This window comes from Oncorhynchus mykiss, chromosome 14 (assembly GCF_057628025.1).
Source record: "Oncorhynchus mykiss isolate SJ-2025 chromosome 14, ASM5762802v1, whole genome shotgun sequence".
NCBI classification, from domain to species: Eukaryota; Metazoa; Chordata; class Actinopteri; order Salmoniformes; family Salmonidae; genus Oncorhynchus; species Oncorhynchus mykiss.
In genome coordinates this window covers 12,900,467-12,913,636 of record NC_143035.1, presented here as the reverse complement: position 1 = coordinate 12,913,636, position 13,170 = coordinate 12,900,467, and the positions used below count along the sequence as shown (strand labels likewise).

Genomic DNA, 13,170 nt, shown 5'->3' with positions numbered 1-13,170 from the left:
TCATTGTGTGTGTGTGTGTGTGTGTGTGTGTGTGTGTGTGTGTGTGTGTGTGTGTGTGTGTGTGTGTGTGTGTGTGTGTGTCTTTGTGTGTGTGTGTGTGTGTCTCCTAGGAGTCCCGGCCAAGCGTAATGAGCTGTACTATGACTGCTGTAAGGAGCCCTACCCTGACGTCACCTTCACGGTCACCATGCGAAGACGAACCCTCTACTACGGTCTCAACCTTCTCATCCCCTGCGTCCTCATCTCTGGCCTGGCCCTGCTGGTCTTCCTGCTGCCCGCCGACTCAGGAGAGAAGATCTCCCTGGGTAAGGAAGGAACGCCGGGAAGCCGTCTTGGAATTCCGTCCGTTATGGAATTCTATCCATACCAAACTTCTGCCAGGTGTATTATTTGGGTTGATTGATGGATGTCTTGGGATGATGGGTTATCTTCCTGCTGTGTTCAGATGGGAACGTCTGAACACACATTCTGGAATCCTCTCCTTCCTGAAATTCTGTCAGGGATATTAGGCTTGATTAATAGATATCAAAGGGGGAGCAGTTAACTGTAATTGCTTCCAATTGGTAACTTGCCTCGAACATGTCAGAGAAACCACCAGTGTAACAAATTGGTTTAGCCAAGAGGTTATAACCGATCACTAGCGTAACGTATTCCAAGAATAATTTCAGATGTCCCTCTCTCTCTCGTCTCTCGTCTCTCGTCTCTCGTCTCTCGTCTCTCTCTCTCTCTCTCTCTCTCTCTCTCTCTCTCTCTCTCTCTCTCTCTCTCTCTCTCTCTCTCTCTCTCTCTCTCTCTCTTTCTCTCTCTCTCTCTCCAGGTATCACAGTCCTTCTCTCTCTAACAGTCTTCATGCTACTGGTTGCTGAGATCATGCCTGCCACCTCAGACTCTGTGCCTCTCATCGGTGGGTTCTGTGTGTGTGAGTGTGTGTGTGTGTATGTATACGTGCACGTGCACGTGTTTATTATACATGATCTTCTTTCCTCTTAAGGTTTGGTTTGATTGGCTGTGCGTTAGTGAATGTTAACCCAGAGAGAGCGTGTGTTGGTATTAATGTGTGTGTGTGTGTGTGTGTGTGTGTGGGTGTGTGTGTTAATGTGTATGTCAGTACAGTCTGTTATCCTCTCATGGCCTGGCTAGGTTTGGTTTGACTAGCTGTATACAGTGCATTCGGAAAGTATTCAGACCCCTTGACTTTTTCCACATTTTGTTATATTACAGCCTTATTCTAAAATTGATGATATTATTTTTTACCCTCATCAATCTACACACAATACCCCATAATGACAAAGCGATGGCAGGTTTTTAGACATTTTCAATTAAATTGATTGGACATGATTTGGAAAGGCACACAGCTGTCTATATAAGGTCCCACAGTTGACAGTGCATGTCAGAGCGAAAACCAAGCCATGAGGTCAAAGGAATTGTACGTAGAGCTCAGAGACAGAAGTGTGTCGAGGCACAGACTTGGAGAAAGGTACCAAAAAAATGTCCCCAAGAACACAGTGGCCTCCATCATTCTTAAATGGAAGAAGTTTGGAACCATCAAGACTCTTCCAAAAGCTGGCCGCCCAGCCAAACTGAGCAATCGGGGGAGAAGGGCCTAGGTCAGGGTGACCAAGAACCTGATGGTTACTCTGACAGAGCTCCAGAGTTCCTCTGTGGAGATGGGAGAACCTTTCAGAAGGACAACCAACTCTGCAGCACTCCACCAGTCAGGCCTTTATGGTAGAGTGGCCAGACGGAAGACACTCCTCAGTAAAAGGCACATGATAGCCGCTTGGAGTTTGCCAAAAGGTACCTAAAGGACTCTCAGACCATGAGGAACAAGATTCTCTGGTCTGATGAAACCAAGAATGAACTCCTTTGCCTGAATGCCAAGCGTCACATCTGGAGAAAATTTGGCACCATCCTTACGGTGAAGCATGATGGTGACAGCATCATGCTGTGGGGATGTTTTTCAGAGGCAGGGACTGAGAGACTAGTCAGGATCGAGGGAAAGATGAATGGAGCAAAGTACAGAGAGATCCTTGATGAAAACCTGCTCCTAGACCTGAAAATTGCTGTGCAGAGACGCTTCCCATCCAACCTGACAGAGCTTGAGAGGATCTGCAGAGAATAATGGGAGAAACTCCCCAATTACAGGGGTGTCAACCGTGTATCCATATCCAAGAAGACTCGAGGCTGTAATCGCAGCCGAAGGTGCTTCAACAAAGTACTGAGTAAAGGGTCTGAATATTTATGTAAATATTTTTATTTTTTATAAATGAGCTAATATTTCTCAAAAAACTATTTTTGCTTTGTCATTATGGGGTATAGTGTGTAGATTGATGAGGGGGGGGGGACGATTTAATCCATTTCAAAATGAGGCTGTGGAAAAAGTCAAGGGCTATGAATACCTTTCCGAATTCACTGTACATATCTTTAATGTCAGTCTCAATGCCCTGATGTCATGTTTGAGCAGGATGGTGTTGGAACAGGCTGACAATGAGGATGATACTGGCAACATTATTAGTGGGTCGTGACAAGCCAGGCTTCCTGTGAGGAGAGGAAGAAGAGCAGAGCAGAAGGCGGGATTGATAAATGGATGGATGGCGTGAGATGAGTAACCTTTAGTGGGTAACGTTCTGAGAGAGAGAAGTTTAAAGGCTTCCCCTGCTGTGATGAGACACTCATGATAGTGCTCACAAGTTCAGCCCATCACATCACTTTCATGGAGTGGAGGCCTGGGCGGAGTGTGTGTGTGTGTCTCTCATCTCACTCTCGTCTCTTTCTCTCATCTCTCATCTGTCTCTCTCGTCTCTCTCTCATTTCTCTCTCTCTCTCTCTCTCTTCTCATCTCTCTCGTCTCTCTCTCTCTCTCTCACTCTCGTCTCTTTCTCTCATCTCTCATCTGTCTCTCTCGTCTCTCTCTCATTTCTCTCTCTCTCTCTTCTCATCTCTCTCTCGTCTCTCTCTCTCACTCTCTCGTCTCTTTCTCTCATCTCTCTCTCGTCTCTCTCATTTCTCTCTCTCTCGTCTCTCTCTCGTCTCTCTCTCTTGTCTCTATCGTCTCTCTCGTATATCTCTCTCGTCTCTCTCTCATTTCTCTCTCTCTATCTCTCTCTCTTCTCATCTCTCTCTCGTCTCTCTCTCACTCTCTCGTCTCTTTCTCTCATCTCTCTCTCGTCTCTCTCTCATTTCTCTCTCTCTCTCTCTCTTCTCATCTCTCTCTCGTCTCTCTCTCTCTCTCTCTCTCTCTCACTCTCTCGTCTCTTTCTCTCATCTCTCTCTCGTCTCTCTCTCATTTCTCTCTCTCTCGTCTCTCTCTCGTCTCTGTCTCTCTTGTCTCTATCGTCTCTCTCGTATATCTCTCTCATCTCTCTTCTCTCGTCTCTCTCTCTTCTCTCATCTCTCTCTCTCTCGTCTCTCATCTCTCTCTCTCTCGTCTCTCTCGTATATCTTTCTCCTCTCTCTCATCGCTCTCGTCTCTCTCTCATCTCTCTCTCTCGTCTCTCTCATCTCTCGTCTCTCTCTCTCTGTCTCTGCTTCCTCTCATTTTCGTGTGTGTGTGTACCCGTACATGTGCAGTTTCTACGTATAGTCCTGCAAAAATAGTAATACATTTGTTAATTATATAAATGTGTGTGTGGGTGTGCTTGTGTGTTAGCGCTATTGAACTAGCACCATAAACTGTGTGTATGTGTGTGTCTCAGTTGAGTTAGTGTAACAGAGCGCGGCTTTTACTGAGAAATGCCCCATTAGTTGTGTTTATTATGAATCAATCCCGCTCTATCTCTCTGTTTGTGTGTGTTTGTGTGTGTGTATGTGTGAAGATGCTGACAGGCTCAGATGGGCATGGGCTGTGTAGAATTATAAGTGAAGGGCAGTGTTAGTCAGCACTATGTAGGAGCATCTCTGCACTTCCCACGTCCACTGCTGGATTACACCCTCTGACAGGGCTCCTATCTGGTTTCTTCATTCAACTCTTCCTCCTAATTAGAATCCCACTCCTGTCTCGACCTCCTCTTTCTCATACTTATCGTCTTCATTTTTGTTCTAGTTCAGTGTTTTCCTCCTCTTCCTCCTGCTCCTCCTCTTCACCATGCTCTTCCTCTGTCTTCTCCATTTCCTCCTCTTCTTCAGTACTCCTTCTTAGGGATTAAGAATGGCAGCCGGGATCCCGGGATGTGGCGCTAATGCAATTCCACAAAATACACAACATGCGCAGCAGCAGATTAACGGAAAATAAAACAGCACATTATCCATACAGGTTGTCGCATGGAAGCCTTTACCTAAAATAACCTGTGCCTCTTTGAGCTGTCACTGTGACTCTTCAGATCGGATGGGCCTATGAACTGTTCACTACATCCTAAATCCTGTTTTCCTATCCAGTCCCAATCCCAATGAAACCCTAAATCCTGACTCCTGTCTCACATGAAAATTCCTAACTGTATTCTGTAATCCATCGGTTGAATCACCCTATGCATGTCAAAATAACGCTGTTACATTTCCCGTGCTTCTCTGCGCTGTCTCTGCGCTGTCTCGCCCACATGAGAGCTCCGGTAGAGAATGTGTGATCAGCAAACAGTATGAGGAGACTGTATTCGCGTATACTGCATTCACGTTAGATGCTGCATATGTCGGCTCAATCGCAAATTACCTTTACATTTCTCAGTGGTGGAAAAAGGGCCTAATTGTCATACTTGAGTAAAAGTAAAGATACCTTAATAGAAAATGACTCAAGTAAAAGTGAAAGTCTAAAAGTATTTGGTTTTAAATATACTTAAGTATCAAAAGTAAATGTAATTGCTAAAATATACTTAAGTATCAACAGTAAAAGTACAAGTTTAAGTAATTTCAAATTCCTTATATTAAGCAAACCAGACGACACCATTTTCTTGTTTTTTAAATGTATTTATGGATAGCCAGGGGCACGTTCCAACACTCATTTACAAACGAAGCATGGGTTTAGTGAGTCCGCTAGATCAGAGGCAGTAGGGTTGACCAGGGATGTTCTCTTGATAAGTGTGTGAATTAGACCATTTTCCTGTCCTGCTAAGCATTCAAAATGTAATGAATACTTTTGGGTGTCAGGGAAAATGTATGGAGGAAAAAGCATTTTCTTTAGGAATGTAGTGAAGTAAAAGTAAACGTTTTCAAAAATATAAATAGTAAAGTAAAGTACAGGTACCCCAAAAAACTACTTAAGTAGTACTTTCAAGTATTTTTACTAAAGTACTTCACACCACTAAGATTTCTATCGCGGAATCTGTAATGCTTCAGTTTTACATAGAGCCCATAGTCCCCCTTTAAGATACCTTGATATTTAAACTACACAGAGTGAGTGTGCTCTGTGTGCCCTGAGCGTGCTCTGTGTGTCCTCAGCGTGCTCTGTGTGCCCTGAACGTGCTCTGTGTGCCCTTAGCGTGCTCTGTGTGCCCTCAGCGTGCTCTGTGTGCCCTGAGCGTGCTCTGTGTGCCCTTAGCGTGCTCTGTGTGCCCTAAGCGTGCTCTGTGTGCCCTCAGCGTGCTCTGTGTGCCCTGAGTGTGCTCTGTGTGCCTTGAGCGCACTCTGTATGCCCTGAGCGCGCTCTGTGTGCCCTCAGCGTGCTCTATGTGCCCTCAGCGTGCTCTGTGTGCCCTGAGCGTGCTCTGTGTGCCCTGAGCGTGCTCTGTGTGCCCTCAGCGTGCTCTGTGTTGAGATAGCCTATTGCTGAAATGTGCTGAATGAATTGAGGAACATGATAATGCTCTGCATTTATGTACGGCCTGTTTCGCAATTCATAACAATGTCATTGGCGATAGTTACTTTATCATTACTAAATATCAGTTTAATTTGCTCTGAAATCTTTACATAGTGGTGCAGCCAAGCCGGCAATGTGGTGCAGCGCCCCTCTTATTTGGGAAGAACCCTGGCAGTGAACATATCATTTTTTTAAAATGCTTTGAATGACGACTTCTGATTTTTGCGGTATTTCCTAGGATTCCCGTGATAATTATGAATTATTCCCAGTATTAAAACTTGGTAGATTTTCTGGAAAATATGAATCCCTACTCCTTCCCATCCTCCTCCTCATAAGCCGACCAGGGATAATCTGTACCCCTGATCGCATGTGCCCTTTGCCCTGCTAGCCTCCTGCTAGCGTTTGTTCATGTCTGAAGCATTTAGCGGTTGTTTGCTAACAGAGAGAGGGAAGGGGTGTGTCTGGTCTATGAGACAGTTACATAGCTGAGATATTTGGGAAAGAGCCGTGTTGAGTTAATGCTCGAGTGGAGTGGAGCTCCCTTCCCTCCCTCCCTTCTTCCCTTCCTTCCCTCAGTCCCTCCCCTGAGAGAACACATAAGAGTCAGCTCTTAAGCTTGGCGGTGTTTGCCTTCACCCTCGGAGGTGCTTGTCCCCACCCTCGGTGGTGTTTGCCTCCACCCTCGGTGGTGCTTGCCCCCACCCTCGGAGGTGCTTGCCCCCACCCTCGGCGGTGTTTGCCCCCACCCTCGGAGGTGCTTGTCCCCACCCTCGGTGGTGTTTGCCTCCACCCTCGGTGGTGCTTGCCCCCACCCTCGGAGGTGCTTGCCCCCACCCTCGGCGGTGTTTTACCAAAGTGTTATATTATCGGGCTGCTTGATTTTCCACAGATATACAAAGACACATTCAACTGAAACCACACTACAACTACAAAGACAAGATTCTCTGGCTGTGTACTAAATGTCAACCTATTCCCCCTTTAGTTTGCTGCCTTTGCCCAGTGCCATTTGGGATGCACCGTCTCTCCCTTCTGTTGGTCAGTGTCTGTGTGATGTATGATGTCACGGTGTTAATGTTTGATCTGGTTGTGGTTTGTGTTTTGTAGCTCAGTACTTTGCCAGCACCATGATGATAGTGGGTCTGTCTGTAGTGGTGACTGTTCTGGTCCTGCAGTTTCATCACCACGACCCTCAGGGCGGAAAAATGCCCAGATGGGTGAGTCCCACTCCCAATCTTCATCATATCCCTCATAATTCTCGTTGTTGTATCATCGTCGTCTTTGTCCACATCGTCGTCGTCTTCGTCCTCATCGTTGTTGTCATCATCGAAATCATTGTTGTTATCATCGTCGTATTCGTTCTCATCATCGTCGTTCTCATCGTCGTCTTCATCCTCATCGTTGCTGTCATCATCGTCGTCTTCGTCCTCATTACTGTCGTCTTCGTAATCATCGTTGTTGTCATCATTGTCGTCTTCATCCACATCATTGTTGTCATCATTGTTGTCATCATCATCGTCTTCATCCTCATCATTGTTGTCGTCATCATCGTCGTCTTCGTCCTCATTATTGTCGTCTTCGTAATCATCATTGTTGTCATCGTCATCATCTTCATCCTCATCATTGTTGTCATCATCGTCGTCTTCATCCTCATCATTGTTGTCATCGTCGTCTTCATCCACATCGTTGTCGTCATCATTGTTGTCATCATCGTTGTCGTCGTCGCCACTGTCGTCTGCATCATTGTCATTCTCATCACTCATCAACCATCACACATTGTGTGTATATGTGTGTTGCAGTCTCAACCCCCTCTCCCTCCCTCCCTCACTCCCTCTCTCTCTCTCTCCAGGTCAGGGTAGTGCTTTTGAACTGGTGTGCTTGGTTCCTGCGTATGAAACAGCCAGGCGAGGAGCGTAAACCGGCAGGCTACAAGTACCGCCACACTCCACAGCACCACTCCAGCGCCAGCTCCATCGAGATGGGACCCATGGACACCATTACGGGCCTCACCACGCCCCTCTCCCAGGCCCCCTGCGCCACATGCCCCACCGGCACCTCCAACGGCAGCATGAGCCTCTACTTCAGCTACCATGCCGTGGAGAGCCCCCGTTGCCCCCCCTCCAGTGATTCAGGCGTGGCGTTGGGGGGACGGGCCCAAGGGACCCCCTGCGAGGAGGCTGAGCCCCCAGGGGGAGGTGCTGGAGGAGGAGGAAGGGGGTTGATCTTTACTCCTCCTCCGGAGGTCCTTCAGATCCTGGAGGAGGTGTCGTATATTGCCCAGCGCTTCAGGGACCAGGATGAGGAAGTGGCGATCTGCAGCGAGTGGAAGTTTGCTGCTGCCGTGGTGGACAGACTGTGTCTGGTGGCCTTCACTCTCTTCTCCATCGTCGGCACCTTCACCATTCTCATGTCTGCTCCCAACTTCTTAGAGGCCGTCACCAAGGACTATTTAAAGAAATAGTGTCAATATGTTCAACCATATATGCCAGCTTCCCGGACACAGATTAAGCCTAGGTCCTGACTAAGAACCACTTAGCATGCTTTTTAGTACACGACTAGACTTTCTCTGTGTATGGGAAACCAACCTTATGTTCTATCCAGATTACTCTGGAGTATATTTGAGAAAAATGTATTTAATGTAAATAGATGTATACTGTACATGTATCAATGCAAGGGTTGTCCATAGTCCCTTTCCTCTCCTTAGATCCAGCTTAACTGAGGTTGTTCCTCTGTGTTGCTTTGCCATCCAGATATCTCATTACAATATCAACTCGCCGTTTGAACTTTGGATTCCTGGACCTCCAATCCACGACCTTTAGAACTTTGAGCTGTCTTGGACGTTCTGGACTGTTGTCAGCATTATGTAGTGTGGTTAAGGTAACTGTCTATTTACAGAGATGTTTCACTGTGACTTTATGAGCTTCTTATTGTTTTTTTTTTTACTGTTTTACTTTCACTATATTGTAAGTTTGTATGTACACACCGTTTACTTGTTGCTTGTCGAAGCTAAATAGCATCGAACTCTGTCACGGGTGTAGAAGTGATGTGTTCTCTTGGTCCCAGTTGACATTGTTGCCACGGTAGTAACTGATTGACGTTGACTGTGCCGCTGTGAAAACCTGGAGTGATTCATAGACAGAATAGTGGCATCATCATGTAAGACTCACCTGCACATTAGAGGAGGAATCAGCCTGCAACAACCTGAAACAACAAGAGCTATTGAAACAAGTAACTAAACAAGTGGATACTGGAGAACTGCACTGGCTGCTAGCCTGAAACAACTCCTGCTGAGACTGGGCCTGTGCTAATATGCACACGTAATCCCACCATATATTGGAGAATTACTATAGATCCGTTATTAATCCATTATCCATCTAGTACTATCAGTAGGTGTAATCGGTTTATATGACATAAATGTATCTGTGCTGCATATAGGGGAATGGATATGGGGGGGGGTACATTAACATGGAGGAGCTCTGTGTCTGTCTGTGGTGATGATATCTAACCTAAATGTAAAGGTTACATGGAGAACACAACAACCCCAGGGAGGTTATTATGACTAAAGATCAAGATATTCTTCCTGTTGATATTGATTGAAACATAATGTGGTTTTACAAATGAGACATAAAGACCATGGTATATGGAATCCCTCAGGCCAGACAGTCAATAGTGCAAGTAACTGAAGTAAACTGCCTGTCATGTTAGAGAGTTAGTCCGTGCATCTATGTTTTTCTTTGAATTATCATTATTACTGTATACTGAACATACCCCCCCCCCCCCCCCCCCCCACCCACCCCACAGTCAGAGTCCTCCTCTGTTGTAGCTGTTGTTGTCACACTGCTGTCCTCTTCTTCCTGTGATTGTTTTTGCTCTTACCTAATAAATATCCCATATAGCCTAAGATAAGATCATCCTGGACAATTCATATGGACATGAATGGGACAGGGAGGGGCTGACTGGGTGGATATGGGCTGACTTGGTGAATATAGGGTGACTGAGTGTATATGGGCTGACTGGGTATTTATGGGCTGACTGGGTGGATATGGGCTAATTGGGTGTATATGGGCTGACTGAGTGTATATGGGCTGACTGAGTGTATATGGGCTGACTGAGTGTATATGGGCTGACTGAGTGTATATGGGCTGACTGGGTGGATATGGGCTAATTGGGTGTATATGGGCTGACTGAGTGTATATGTGCTGACTGAGTGTATATGGGCTGACTGGGTATTTATGGGCTGACTGGGTGGATATGGGCTAATTGGGTGTATATGGGCTGACTGGGTGGATATGGGCTAATTGGGTGTATATGGGCTGACTGGGTGTTTTTATATGGGCTGACTATGTGTTTTTATATGGGCTGACTATGTGTTTTTATATGGGCTGACTGGGTGTATATGGGCTGACTGGGTGTATATGGGCTGACTGGGTGTTTTTATATGGGCTGACTGGGTGTTTTTATATGGGCTGACTGGGTGTTTTTATATGGGCTGACTGGGTGTTTTTATATGGGCTGACTGGGTGTTTTTATATGGGCTGACTGGGTGTATATGGGCTGACTGGGTGTATATGGGCTGACTGGGTGTATATGGGCTGACTGGGTGTTTTTATATGGGTTGACTGGTTGTGTATGGGCTGACTGGGTGTATATGGGCTGACTGGGTGTATTTGGGCTGACTGGGTGTATATGGGTTGACTGGGTGTATATGGGCTGACTGGGTGTTTTTATATGGGTTGACTGGATGTATATGGGCTGACTGGGTGTTTTTATATGGGTTGACTGGTTGTGTATGGGTTGACTGGGTGTATATGGGCTGACTGGGTGTATATGGGCTGACTGGGTGTATATGGGCTGACTGGGTGTATATGGGCTGACTGGGTGTATATGGGCTGACTGGGTGTATATGGACTGACTGGGTGTATATGGGCTGACTGGGTGTATATGGGCTGACTGGGTGTATATGGGCTGACTGGGTGTATATGGGCTGACTGGGTGTATATGGGCTGACTGGGTGTTTTTATATGGGTTGACTGGGTATATATGGGCTGAGTGGGTGTATATGGGCTGACTGGGTGTATATGGGTTGACTGGGTGTATATGGGCTGACTGGGTGTTTTTATATGGGTTGACTGGGTATATATGGGCTGAGTGGGTGTATATGGGCTGACTGGGTGTATATGGGTTGACTGAGTGTATATGGGCTGACTGGGTGTTTTTATATGGGTTGACTGGGTGTATATGGGCTGACTGGGTGTTTTTATATGGGCTGACTGGGTGTTTTTATATGGGTTGACTGGGTGTATATGGGCTGAGTGGGTGTATATGGGCTGAGTGGGTGTATATGGGCTAACTGGGTGTTTTTATATGGGTTGACTGGGTGTATATGGGCTGACTGGGTGTATATGGGCTGACTGGGTGTATATGGGTTGACTGGGTGTATATGGGTTGACTGGGTGTATATGGGCTGACTGGGTGTATATGGGCTGACTGGGTGTATATGGGCTGACTGGGTGTATATGGGCTGACTGGGTGTTTTTATATGGGTTTACTGGGTGTATATGGGCTGACTGGGTGTTTTATATGGGTTGACTGGGTGTATATGGGCTGACTGGGTGTATATGGGCTGACTGGGTGTTTTATATGGGCTGACTGGGTGTTTTTATATGGGTTGACTGGGTGTATATGGGCTGACTGGGTGTATATGGGCTGACTGGGTGTATATGGGCTGACTGGGTGTTTTTATATGGGCTGACTGGGTGTATATGGGCTGACTGGGTGTTTTTATATGGGTTGACTGGGTGTTTTTATATGGGCTGACTGGGTGTTTTTATATGGGTTGACTGGGTGTATATAGGCTGACTGGGTATATATGGGGGTGAGTTAGATTACTGTTTTGGGGTCCAGAGAATTGGGATGAAATAAGTATTTTGTCAGTGATCTTGGTATTTTACAGGTTTGTTCATTGATATTTTATCATTCAACCCCCATTCAAGGCTTATAGCCATGACAGAGATAAAGAGATAATAATTGCTGTTCTGTTAATACGTATAAAAGTGGAACATAGGCCGAATCCTATTTGATAACTCTTAGTGAGGGGAAATATTAGCCACAAGGTGTTTGTGTTAATTTTAGAAGGAACGCTCAAGGCAGAGTTCCTGTCTGTTTTTAGAATCTGTTTTCAACACTGAATTTCTCATCATGAGGTCACTGCAGAGGATTGGAATGTGCTGACTACCAAAATTAAGAGGGGAGGTTGGTAACGGGAGGGGTTTAGCTGACATCTGACCTGGCTGCACCCCAACCCCGTAAGCAGAAGGGACCCAAAGGTTACTTCTTAGACCACTGAAATATGATTTGTCCAAGGGCTCTCTCTACATTGTCCTCTGGCTGCTAGCTGACCATCTGTGAGTGTTGCAACATGTTTACCAATACTTCTGTTGCACTTAGTTCTGCTGATCCATCTTCAAGATAAATATAATATTTAAGCAAAATGGTAAGAGTGAGATGTTCTTTGGCTGAGACAGTGAAAGGGGTAAAGAGAGAGATGATGGTGGGAGATAGGGACTATGTGGAAGGCAGTATATGAGTTCAGAGTCCATAACGTGACAGCTTCTTCACAAGAGAGGGGGAAGATAGCACGAGTGAGAAGTGATGACAAGTTGAACATGCATGGCAAGTTTACCCCCTGGGGTTGCGGCCCGTCTTTGTGTTGTTGGTGTGAATGTCAGCCTTCAGGGTGCTTCTGAGAGCACAATAGCACAACGAGCACTGGGACAGCTACGCACATGGGGCTCTCCTCTCTAGAGTTGCTTGCTTCTACCGTCTACACTGTCCCTCTGATGAATTACTACAGCATCAGAGTGGAGGGCGAGAGCATGGACATGAGGGAGGGAGGGAGGACGTAATTGTTCCACTTGAAATCCAAGGCCTCACTGCTCAGATCTCGAAATGCAAACTGAGTGAGGTCTATGGAGATGAAAACGGCAGTTTGAGATGTGTGAACCCTGTGGTTGCCTATGCCATGGCTGTGCGGTTCATCAACGCTCACACAGTAACCCTATGATGGAGCAGCACAACATTTCTCTGTATTATGTATGCAACAACATCCTGATCCAATTGCACAGCCATATTGCACAGCCAAATTGCACAGGCCACTTTCAAATGAAACAGAATGGAAAACTGCCACTGTGCTTTTTCTGTCCGCTCTATTTCTATGACCTCTGACATCACCTTGGTTCTGTTTTACCTCTGTGCAGCTCCAATCTGTTCTAGTTGGCCCAGTTCTGTTAAAGTTAGGTTCTGCACTATTGGAGATATTCATGGACCTTTCAGGTTTTTGTCTATTCAAATCATTTAAATGGTTCTCAGCTTAGCAGCCCTCAAATGGTAATACCGTATAAATGCCGTATAAAGTAGCTTACCGAGCTGAGAAGGCTTATCGATAGCCG

The 13,170-nt window shown here is 46.1% G+C and overlaps 1 protein-coding gene across 1 annotated transcript in view; it reads left to right on the top strand.

Annotated features, from left to right (window-relative positions):
* Positions 1 to 9,623, top strand: part of LOC110488815 (neuronal acetylcholine receptor subunit alpha-7-like) — a 78,903-nt gene extending 69,280 nt beyond the window's left edge. Inside the window, exons 6-9 of the mRNA XM_036942961.2 lie at positions 111 to 305; positions 818 to 904; positions 6,830 to 6,939; positions 7,572 to 9,623. Of these exons, the coding sequence (XP_036798856.2) occupies positions 111 to 305; positions 818 to 904; positions 6,830 to 6,939; positions 7,572 to 8,183 (1,004 nt within the window). The 3' untranslated portion in view covers positions 8,184 to 9,623. The remainder of the gene's footprint in view (positions 1 to 110; positions 306 to 817; positions 905 to 6,829; positions 6,940 to 7,571) is intronic.
* Positions 9,624 to 13,170: the final 3,547 nt, after the last annotated feature.